This window comes from Lacerta agilis, chromosome 8 (genome assembly GCF_009819535.1).
Source record: "Lacerta agilis isolate rLacAgi1 chromosome 8, rLacAgi1.pri, whole genome shotgun sequence".
Lineage (NCBI taxonomy): Eukaryota > Metazoa > Chordata > Lepidosauria > Squamata > Lacertidae > Lacerta > Lacerta agilis.
In genome coordinates this window covers 40,177,093-40,189,405 of record NC_046319.1, presented here as the reverse complement: position 1 = coordinate 40,189,405, position 12,313 = coordinate 40,177,093, and the positions used below count along the sequence as shown (strand labels likewise).

The following is a 12,313-nucleotide window of genomic DNA, read 5'->3' as shown; positions in this document are numbered from 1 at the left end:
TGACTGAAATTTCCAATTTCAGCCACTGCATTTGCCAAGGAACAAGCTGGAAAATGGAACTGGTATCTGTCAGTGGCTCCAGATTATTCCAGAGATTGGCTGGAGAATGGGGGGGGGGGGTAGTACTAAGGGAAGAGTGCACTGTTACCTAACTGATAGATTCACATCTGAAACCTTCATAACTAAAACTAAACAGAAGATTGATCTGTTTTGCTTTAGTCTATATTTATTGGGCTTCTTAATGCAATACTAACATTTTCAGTATGTCAGTTATGTTTTTTTCTGTACCTTAAGTATACTATTGCATATTGAATGCATTTAAAAGAAAGGGAACCTGCAACAATCTTAATTCCTTTTTCTGACCCTTTCAGTTTATACACAGAAATTCTGTTCATTGAGTCATCAGAAGCCACCTTCCTTTTTATAGTTAACAGAAGTTTTACCAATCTTGTTTGCTCCCTTCAGCAGGTAGTGCTATCAACTTAATACAGCTATTTATTTAGCTAATTATTCTGGAATAGAGAGATGTCTTAAGCTGGTGGGCCATTTTTTTATTTAGTAGCATTCTCAGATACATGCAGAGAGCTGCAGCCCACAATCTCCTTAGCACAGAGCAATTACTTTGACTTCAGGACACTGCTGAGAAATGAAGGCTTTGTGGCCAGTTAAATATATTTATCTATGCATTCTTCTTGCCTAACCTGCTTTTAAGAAGCCCTAGTCGCAAACACATACCAGTAACTAATTCTTAGGCCAGCACCTGCCCTGGTAGTTATTTAGCCATCAACCCTAATAATGTTCCTTTTGCTGAGACATGGGTTGCTACTTATGCCATCAGTAATGCTGGGTGGCTTTAATTTGTTTTATATTTTTATGGACTTGAACTAACACATAGGGAGGTGACTTGATCATGCCTCTTCCATTTTCTTACCAGCATGCTCTGATTTCAAATCTCAGCTGATTAATTTTTAAAAGCCATAAATGGTGATTGGTACCAGTTCCATTTTGTTGCAGTTATGTTATTTTTGTATTTCATTTCTCATTTAATAGTTAATATCTGGAATAATGAGCAGCTCTCTTCTCATTTATTTTCTCATATTTTTATTCCAGGATTTGCCTCTGAAGCAGGGAGTGTCTGCATTAAAAATGACCTGTAGTTCTCTGCTTCATAGGTTAGAAACTTATTTTAATACTTTGTGGCTAAGCACAGTCCCACCTTTTTCAAAAATTTCAGATGCTGGTTGATTGGCATGGAATGTGGCCTAAAAGCATTGACACATGTCTTGCATTGGGGTTCCTATCATTTTAGATAAAATGGCTTAAACTCATAGTCCAGCTGAGGCAATAAAAGCGCCCTTGTTTGCTTGCAGCCTTTTTATGACTTAAAGAAAATTTAAAGAAAAAAAGTCTGATTGCCACATGCACAAAAATGGAAGTATCATTTGGACACTTTTCAGAATACTTCTGTGTTGCTTAAGCCTTATATCACTTGAAGTGTTTAAATTCAAAAACAAGCCAAATTCCAAAACATTCATTTGGGGGAAAAATCAGTTCACTAATCACATTACTTCAAAGGGACTGCTATAGCCAGCACAGTTGGGATCATGTACCCTGTATTTACTTCTGAATTGTACACCGCAGATGCTTCTTCAGCTCCCTCCTCTTCCTCCATGGGCGGTGCTTGCAGCTCCTTTACCACCTCTTCCAGTCCCACCATTTACTCTACCTCAGTCACTGACAGCAAAGCTATGCAAGTGGAGAGCTGCTCCTCAGCCATGGGGGTAAGTAACCGAGGGGTAAGTGACAAGCAGTTAACCAATAACACAGCCCAGCAGCAGCAGCAACAGTCCACACCGAAGAGGCACACAGTCCTGTACATCACACCACCACCAGAGGACTTGCTGGACAACAGCCGGATGTCCTGCCAGGATGAGGGGTGCGGATTGGAATCTGAGCAAAGCTGCAGTATGTGGATGGAGGATTCCCCCTCCAACTTCAGTAACATGAGCACCAGTTCCTACAATGATAACACTGAGGTGCCACGTAAATCACGTAAACGAAATCCAAAGCAGAGACCGGGGATCAAACGGCGAGATTGTGAAGAGTCAACCATGGATATCTTTGATGCTGACAGTGCCAAAGCGCCTCATTATGTCCTTTCTCAGCTCAGCACGGACAGCAAAAGCAACTCGAAAGCAGGAAATGGGTTGGTATCTGCCTTTAAGTTCTATCAACATATGTTTAAAAAACAAGCTAAAAGCATTACCTTGACTTTTCCCTAGTGTTCAGCTCAGGTTCACACTGAGAAATACAGGAGAGGTGATAATCTGGAACTAAGTTCAATGGTTTCTTATGCTAAAATGCAAGGTTTACATATGAATATATATTCTAGTCTGATTTAGCAACTATTGAACTAATCTGTCCTGGAACTGTTGTCTAGCTATTCCCTGTGGAAACTGATTAGTGAATAGGAAGCTTTTCAATAAAAGCATTTTAAAAAATGTAATCCCTGAAGCTGAGATCGGCTCCTCCATGTCTTCCTCAACAGTACCATTCAAAGCTATTTATAAGGAATCTGCACTTCGCCTACTTCTGTTTCACTCTCTCCATCAATTAAAGACAGCTGATTTTGATCTTATTATATTAACACTTACTAAAATGTTAAAATATACTGAACCAAATTTGTGTTCCATGTCACTTCAGTTATGTATTTGATTTTTCAGAAATAAATCTCTAATCCTGTTTTGCTGTGTGCTTCTCGGTTGTGTGTGTGTGTGTGTGTTGCTGTTGTTTTGTCTGTAGTCATGCCTGGGTGGGTGGTTCTCATCTTTTCCACTTCACACTTTTCACTTAATTGCATCTCAATTTAGAAATAGTGGCTTGGATCCAAAGGTCCTGCTGCATGAGCAGAATACAATTCCACTCATAAGGTTGTGTGTGTCACCGTTTCTCTCCATCTGCAACCTCAGTGTCAGTTTAAAACAGGCTACAGAAGGATAGGGTACCTTCAGACTAGAGAGGTGAGTGCAGTTACCTGAAGAAACACCCCCCCCCCCGAGCTCATACAGGGGAATATTGGGATCCAAGTGATTGCCCACTGGTTTCCAGTACTGTTTATTTTTGTAGCTCATAATAAACAGTGGGATTATTTTATTTTCTGTATGTGTTTGTGGTATGTTCACAAAGCTATCCTTAGGTTGGTGAATATTGTGCAGATAGGAAACACCTTCCCATCTGTAGGAAAATCACCTTCAGTTTGTGTACCCTTTGTTGATCCAGTTCCATACTTAAAATATAACTTTGTAAAGGTAGATTATAATAAACTCTACAGAGTGTATTTTATGTTGCCACTGCAGCATTGTTATAATTTGGTAGCCTTTGCAACATAGCAGAGTGTTTTCCTTGGACAAAGCTGATAAAAACTCCGAGAGGGCAGACATAAAGTAAAATGTTTTATGCTTGTATTGCAAATTTCAAAATTGGCAAGCATTGCCAGAATTTATTCAAACTAAATAGATACAGGGAAGGTTTTCTTCAAGTGGTGAGTTCTTCAAAGAAGTAAGTTTGGTTTCTTGAGATTAACAGTGTACAATAATCCTATGTGTGTCTACTTGGAAGTAAGCCCTATTGGGTTTGTTTTTGGCTTACTGATTGTGGTTTGTTGGAGTGAAACAAACCATGCTCCCTGCTTTGGAAGCAATGCAAAGTGAGGAGGAATTGGTGTTTGTTTCCTTGGCCCATAAGCAGAGAGAAGCTAAACACGCCTTTTAAGTGTGATCATGGTTAACCATTAACCATGGTTTACTCTGTTGCGCAAGCAAGGCTGGTGACTTGCTCAAGGACTACTCATTGAGCTTCATGGCTAAGCAGATATTAGAACCTAGACAGGTTTGCTAAACAGGTTTGAACCTCAATATAGTTTTCTTTCAACAAGGTGGTACATGGAAGAGTACTGCAGCTAGCCAGTAGCATTTATAGTAATAATGATAATAGTAACAGAAATTATTGTTGTTAATTTATTATTATTCAAGACACATATCTGGAGTCATCCTGAATAGCTCAGTGCAAATGTTGTCATCACAAAAGGCAAAGTACTACAATGAAAACAACTGTGTTTGACTACTAGAGGTGTTGTTCTGGGTTTCATAAAATACCTGTCTAACCTACTGGAATTTATATTAACCGGTAGCACCTAAGTAAAGTGTGTATTCACATTTTAGATCCCTGGACGTTGATGAGAAATGGGAAGAGAAGGAGTATTTAGCAGAGTCACACTGTGATGACCCCTTCAGCATATAGAATTTTGGCAAATTCATAGAAGGCTCTTAAAATGCCACTCAGTTTCTCAAGGATGAGAAGGAGAAGTTCTAGTTGTGCAGTTGATTTATGCATACTGCTTATGAACGAGCAGATTTAGGTGGAAATTGTGAACACAGATTCTTGATTACTGTGTTATAGGCCTGCCTTCATGTACTTGAAACTCTCGTGAGATTTAAAAGATTTATTTTATCCAGACCTGTCCTCAAGTGCAAAAACTGATTAAGCATCTTTTTTAAAATAGGTTTTCGTACAGCTGCTACTTTTGCTAGACCAGGGGTAGTCAACCTTTTTATACCTACCGCCCACTAATGCATCTTTCCTGATGGTAAAATTTCCTTACCGCCCACCAGTGCTTGATGGAAGGAGGATTCAGCTTGTGCCATAGAATCCCCTACCGCCCACCTAGAATCCTGAAGGGACCAGGTTGACAACCCCTGAGCTAGACTATAGCTAAACATAGAATATATCTTACCTGCCAAGTGCCATTGAGAGAGTTTTTTCATGCTTAGATTCTATTCCATTTGTACCATATTTTCCGGCGTATAAGATGACTGGGCGTATAAGACGACCCTCAACTTTTCCTGTTAAAATATAGAGTTTGAGATATACTCGACCGCAGATTCTCTACCCGGCGTATAAGACCGCCGACTTTTGAGAAGATTTTCCTGGATTAAAAAGTAGTCTTATACGCCAGAATATACAGTACATAAAGTTTTTTACATAGCAGTGTTCCACGCTGTGCGTGAAGCCTGGAGAGAAGTCCTAAAACAGGGTTGCCAGACACCCCGAAAGTTGTTGAGTTGTGGGTTTTTTTAGACAAACCCCAAAGTTGTTGAGCACAAAACACAAAAGAACCCACGATTTTTCGATTGAGGTAGAACAGCATTAAACACATTTTTACATTTTTTCCAGGGCCTTTTGGTAGCAGAAGCACAGTGGTGGATGCAGGTTTTATGGCATTCCAGACCAGTACAGCAGACATTTCAAGCAGTGTTTTCTATGAAGCTTTACTAACAAAGCTTAATGTACTAAGTACTAAAAGATCCGTAGTTCTGGAAATAGCCATGAAACTCCTGTGTTGATTATGGCTGTTCTTGAATGATTTTCCAGGCCTTCGTGAGCTGATACTGAGGTCCTGATGTAGACCCATTCTAAGTTGCACAGTGCTGTATTATGAGAACTGGCTTAGGGCTGCCCATGCCCCTGGTTTGATGTTATAGTGCACATGCTGGTGTTCAATAAAGAAGACAAGTACTTTTTGGTTCACAGAGGACAAGCTTAAAATATACTTAGGCACTCAGATGTGCAGAGCACACAATTCATTCCCATTCTCCCTGTGAGCTACTGAGGACTTGTACAAACAGAAGCCCACTTCAGGGATAGGGCATGTTGAAACAGCATTCCTAATAATCTTGAAGCTAGGGATGTCCGCAAGACAGTGCCCTTTGGGGGCCTTCTTCAATTTGGTTTCATTTATGGAACTGACCATTCAATTGAGTTTCTAAACAATGTTGCTGGTTAGAGGCTGAGCCATGTTGCATGTATTACTGTACTTCATTAGAGCAGAATCAGCAGCTTAAAGTGATGGTTCTAAAAGAAATAAATCAGACTGGTCCGTCACTATATAGTGTCTGTAAACTTGAACTGCTGCAAGGTCAGGAGCAAAGCAAGCCTTTTCTTTTACCACTGAAATATTTCTCTTCACCTTGGATGCTACACAGAATGTACATTAGCAACAGCTAGATGCTGTTCTGTATAATCTACTTCTGAAAAGGCCAGAGGCCCCTTTCTTTGTGTTGCAAAATAGAAAAATGTTTAATCAGGTCAGTCCATGAGTGACGACTCCTGCTAAATCTGCATCACTGTAATAAAACATTTAATGTTTTCAGCCTGGTGAAGATTGATGTGCAGTGTTTTATTATTTTAATAATTTCATTTATGCTACAGGAAAGGTAGGCACAATCACATTTTAAGTACCATTGATTTCACTGGGAGAGTTACATATGCTCTCTCTTTAATTTGGTGGAAAGTTTCAAGTGCTGCTGGATTGGGCCACTTGTATATTAGAAAAACAACTAATGAACAGTGGAGCAGATATAATCACAGGACACAAATAATAGCATCCAGCAGCCATGTGGTCTGGGATATGGCCTGGATGCCCAGAATATAAATAGTTTTATCACAATCAATATGGTCATTAAAGGAATATTGTGTTTTAATAGTCCTAAAATGGATTTATTGGCCTAAGTATATCCATTTCAAAATTCATGTTTCACTTAAAGGATGCAGGATTTTGCATATACAGTGTGAATTCTGCTCAGCTCTATGCATTTAATTACATAGTCTAGGGATTTACAGTGACCACTGTTCAAAATGGTGATAATTAGTGAGGGAAGCATTATGAACAGTTTTAAGATGGCTGCCATCTCATGCCAGCTGACTAGATTTATACAGGTATTTTTGCTTAAATAGCAGTGTGCATTTTTCTTACATTCTTACATAAAACAAAGGGGCTTAGGTTTCAGGCTATGTGGTTTAGGTACTGGATTTCTGTTGTGAGTACGGTACATGAAACCACACACCCCCTTCTACATTTCTTCCCAGTTTGCAGTCTTGTATTGTGATTTTATATTGGTAGATTTAAGTATGGCCCAGATCTGTGTTCTTTTCTCTTTTCCCTCCCCACCCCAGTTGTGCTTGTCTTTTAAAGAAAGCCTCTGGTAATTGAAATCACTGGTCTGCTTTAACTCTTTAGAACATCAGAAACCCCAAAAACAACTGGAGGCAAGAAGAGTCCCATGTTATGTGGTCAGTACCCTGGTAAAAGTGAAGGCAAGGAGCTGAAGATAATGGTGCAGCCAGAGACACAGCACAGAGCTCGCTACCTAACTGAGGGCAGTCGGGGCTCGGTGAAAGACAGAACACAACAAGGATTCCCCACCGTAAAGGTAGGCCAGTTTTTGGGGTGGGCCAATTCAAGAGTGTGCTGGCATTTATGGAAAATGAAAATCCAGTGTTCTTCATCCCCAGCCAAACCTGACTCCAGCCAAAAGACAAACTTACTATGTCCTCCAGGGCTTCATGGGTTTCCCTGCAGTGACAAACTCTTGCCAGTGCCATGATGTGTTTTTCAGTATTGAGGTTGTCATTCTAAGTTTTAAATTGCACTAATTTAGAATCTGTGTATATACCGGGTAGTTCCATATTTCTTAGGGATGTGGCTTTTTTGTTGTTTGGAGAGTAGAGGTCTGGATGTTTCTTAGTTTAGTACAGATCAGCCTTTCTTGTTGAGTGGAGGATGTGCAAATATAGACCAATAGCTGGTCTCAGCAATTAACGGTTAAATGAATGCACAGAGCACTGTCTGTGGGGCTGTTCAGCAGAAACTAGGCAAGCTGTGATATAGTGCATCAGAAAAAGGTGTGAGGAAGCCCTCAACGACTGTGCTAAAACTGAATGGGGCTCTGTGCCTACAATGGCTTTCTAACTTTTAGCCTGGACAGACTTCTGGGACATTCAACATTTAGCCCCACAGTGCACCAAGGAATTACAACATGCTACTAATCCAGCTGGTGGGGAAATCATTGCTCTCTGTTTTGCTCATGTTGCCCTTGAATATTTGTGGATGTTAAACACCTAATAGAACAAAAAATAGCATGGATTATTTGGGGAGAGATATTTCAGTCACTTACTGTAACTATATCACTTTCTGAACAAATATAAAGTTTGAAAGATGTTGTATGTTAATAGTGTACAGATTGAATTGCTTTTATATGTTTTTGTGCATGTACAGTTTCTGAAGAATTTATTAATCTAGACGTGTTTAGCACTATTTTGTGATGAGGTGTTTCTGTATTTTATAACCACATGTTTAGAAAGTCCATTAATTTCTAACAGGCTTTTGAAAATGCCACTGTTTCTGAATGGATGCATAATTAAAGTACAATAAACACACCGGAATAAAGATGAAAGGATTTCAGTTTGGAACTAAATTGCAGATTTGCTGTGTATAAGCAAGAATTCTGAGTCCTGTTTGATAGACTCAGGGAAGTATAACTGAGATATTGCATAGTTAACTGGAATTAAATTGGTTTAACATAGCCTGCAACAACTGAAGAGTTGAGCTGTTATTTTGGAAAAGAGAAGACTTTCAGTGCACCACTGGGTTTTAACACTAGTGTTTTGATGTTCAAAATACCTTTACATTGTAATATTTGCAAATTATTTTCATTGCCTGTTGTAGTCTATTAACGCTTTCCTGCCTGTTTTATGGTTCTAGCTGGAAGGTCACAATGAGGCTGTGACGTTGCAGGTCTTTGTGGGGAATGACTCTGGTCGGGTGAAACCTCATGGATTCTATCAGGCCTGCAGGGTTACAGGACGAAACACCACACCCTGCAAAGAAGTTGACATAGAGGGTACCACCGTCATTGAGGTGGGCTTGGATCCAAACAACAACATGACCCTGGCGTAAGTCACTGTTTTTCATTGTACTATTTCTGGGCCTCTCAGTGATTCTGTAGCAGCATATTTCCTGCTTTGGATTACTTGACAATTTGAGGTCCCTTTCAGCTCTTTATGATTGCCGATCAGAAGGTCGGCAGTTTGAATCCCCGTGACAGGATGAGCTCCCATTGCTCGGTCCCTGCTCCTGCCCACCTAGCAGTTCGAAAGCACATCAAAGTGCAAGTAGATAAATAGGTACCACTCTGGCGGGAAGGTAAACAGCGTTTCCGTGCACTGCTCTGGTTCACTAGAAGCGGCTTAGTCATGCTGGCCACATAACTCAGAAGCTGTACACCGGCTCCCTCGGCCAATAAAGTGAGATAGGCGCCGCAACCCCAGAGTTGTCCACGACTGGACCTAATGGTCAGGGGTCCCTTTACCTATCTACTCAGATCAGGCATTATGAATTGCAATAAAAGGCAGTGAATCTGGGAACTACATGAATAGACTTAAATTATTTCCTGTACACTGGCCCCAATCTAGAGCTCTTGGGATTCTGGTCTGCACAAAATGCATGTAAGCAGACACTTTTGTGTCAGAATGCTATATGCACAGCATTTCAGTGCATGTAACATCCCATACTACTGAAGTTAATGGTGCAGCCACAGTTTGCTTAGAAATCTGTGAATGTGGAGGAGCCTTTCATGTACCAATACAGTGGTACCTCTGGTTACGAACTTAATTCATTCCGGGGGTCTGTTCTTAACCTGAAACCGTTCTTAACCTGAGGTACCACTTTAACTAATGGGGCCGCCTGCTGCTGCCGCACCGCCAGCGCGCAATTTCTGTTCTCATCCTGAGTTAAAGTTCTTAACCCGAGGTACTAATTCCATGTTAGCGGAACCTGTAATCCAAAGTGTTTGTAACCCGAGGTGTTTGTAACCCGAAGTACCACAGTACATCTTAACAGTTGAATTGCACTACTTGCCAGCATGTTGGGTGCCAAAAGATAGACAGTCTGCTCCCTCCGTTGTTTAGGCTGGCACTTTGTATACAATGAAAACTTTTAACTTTTAATGTTTATAAAGCATTTTAGATACCGTGGACGCTTGGGTTGTGAACGTGATCTGTGCAGGAGGCACGTTCACAACCCGCAGCGTTTGCAACCCACAGCACCGCTTCTGCGCACGCATGGATCACGATTCGGCGCTTCTGCACAAGCGCAAAGCGCGATTTAGTGCTTCTGCGCATGTGTGAGTGCCAAAACCCGGAAGTAACCCATTCCGGTACTTCCGGGTTCAGCGCGAGGGCAACCCAAAAAAAGTAACCCGCACCGTTCGCAACATGAGGTATGACTGTACAAGGAAATAAGATGAAGAAGAGAATACAAGGCATATTCTGAACTCTTAGATCCTTCTTTTTTAAAAACAGCAACAAATAACTGATTGGCAAAAGTGACATTATAGAGACTCTTCTGGAAAATGCAGCTCTCCCCACTTTTCATTGTCTTGTGGGGTGTTTCTCTTGTGACAGCTGTAAGACAAGCGAGGTGGAAGGCAGGACAAAAGTATGCCTCCCTAGTTAACACTGTGAAAGCTGCCAGTGAAATGGTGGCAAGGCTAGGTGAATGCATCAGCTGTGCTCTTGTCAAAATGCTCTAAACTGGGCTCCTATCTGAAACTAGCAGAGTTTTGTAAGATGAAGTGCTCTCACAGTGCTGGCTCAGTAGCGGTGACTGCTGATGGAATAAACAATGCTGTCTTTTAGTGAGCACAAAGCTCTTATAAACTGTCTGCCATGTGGAGCTTTATGTGTGTGCACTTGGAAGTTTTGTATTGTGACTTGGTCAGTCTCAACTTCCGTAATGGGATCTGGATTTTGACTGCCTCCCTAAAATGGATCAACCTTTTAATTTAAAAACTACTATGGTGGCGCTGTGGGTTAAACCACAGAGCCTAGGGCTTGGTGATCAGAAGGTCGGCGGTTTGAATCCCCGCGACGGGGAGAGCTCCCGTTGCTCGGTCCCAGCTCCTGCCCACCTAGCAGTTCAAAAGCACTTCAAAAGTGCAAGTAGATAAATGGGTACCGCTCCGGCGGGAAGTTAAACGGCGTTTCCATGTGCTGCTCTGGTTTGCCAGCAGCAGCTTAGTCATGCTGACCACATGTCCCGGAAGCTGTACGCCGGCTCCCTCGGCCAGTAATGCGAGATGAGCGCCGCAACCCCAGAGTCGGACACGACTGGACCTAATGGTCAGGGGTCCCTTTACCTTTTTATGGTCTACCTTTTTATGGTCTAGTAATGGAATATAATAGTGTACTAAGAAGAGACCAGATCATTCTTCACCTGTTGGTCCATGTAGCTGGTTTTGAGCTAGGCCTCATCTGTTGAATTGTCTGAAGTGGGAAGAATTGAGACCTTACACAAGCCTTTTTGTGAAGACCAGTAAGTTAAAGATTTGCCATTTCCTGCTTTGATCATCGGTAGGGCTGGATGGGGGGCAGTATCAATGAATAAACATACAGTTTATTTTGTATGTTTATTTTGACATAGCTGCTGTCGCCCATAGACTAGAGGCAGGTAACACAAAGAATTTGTCCATTTCTATTCATATATCAGCACAAAGCACCCCCCCCCCTTTTGCTTGGGCTTCTGGCCCTTAGTTTAAAGGGTTTTTAAATATTTCTGGCCTCTTGTGGGTGGGGGGCAGGATCTACACCTGTCTTTTATTTGTATAGAGGGTTTTTTATTGATATGTGATTATTTTCATTGGTTTTAGTATTTCTGTTCATGTTCTTAAGTCACTTTGAGCCATTTTTATGAGTAAAGTGACTAATAAATATTATTAATAATAATATCAGCGTCATAGTACTGTATAGCTTGAATTTTTTCAAGTATCTGGTGAATAAGAAGTACAGCAGCTTTGTACTTCCCTCTACAACATTTGAAATAAAATTTCTGCGGCCATCTTTCTCCTTACTGGGTGGCGGAGTTGGGTGGGGAAAATGCAGAATGGATATTCTGGGAACCATAGAGAATAATTTGAATTGAAAAAGTTTTTCACTTCATTGATGAACTGATTTCTTAGCTCATTGTTTTCTCTGTTTGCTTTATGCAAGCGAGAGATGCAAAAGAGTCTCAGAATAGTGACTGGTTGCTCTAGTGATGAGCACTCAGCCAGCCAGCATAATTGGGTTATCCAGATTCATTGCTCTTCCTTGTCTGCCACCAAATCTGATCTGTGAGCTACTGATGCCTCAGCTGAATCTGAAGTGCTACTGCCATCTTTTGCTTTTCACTAAAGATGCTATTTTCCCCTCTGGTATATTTGAATGCATTAACCAACTCTCTCTGAATATTTAGGATGAATGTATTTTATAATAAATGTTATTGGGGGGGTAGAATTTAGGTGGTTATTTTAGTTTCTGAAAAAGATATTTTGGAAGTATTGCTTATTTTGGCCATTGTTGAGGATTCTTGGGTCATGGCTCTTGTTTGTATTTCTGCCAGTTGCATGACAAAGCTTAAACTTATTTCTATTTTCAAACT

At 40.9% G+C, this 12,313-nt stretch overlaps 1 protein-coding gene across 16 annotated transcripts in view; it reads left to right on the top strand.

Annotated features, from left to right (window-relative positions):
• Positions 1-12,313, top strand: part of NFAT5 (nuclear factor of activated T cells 5) — a 55,446-nt gene that overhangs the window by 26,755 nt on the left and 16,378 nt on the right. For 10 of the 16 annotated variants that reach the window (XM_033158838.1, XM_033158840.1, XM_033158839.1 and 7 more), the window contains 3 exons: positions 1,111-2,206; positions 7,076-7,268; positions 8,600-8,790. In XM_033158838.1, coding sequence (XP_033014729.1) covers positions 1,605-2,206; positions 7,076-7,268; positions 8,600-8,790 — 986 coding nt within the window. In that variant the 5' untranslated portion in view covers positions 1,111-1,604. Of the gene's footprint in view, positions 1-1,110; positions 2,207-3,900; positions 4,418-7,075; positions 7,269-8,599; positions 8,791-12,313 lie in introns of those variants that run through there. The other 6 variants (XM_033158842.1, XM_033158841.1, XM_033158844.1 and 3 more) reach the window with 4 other exon arrangements.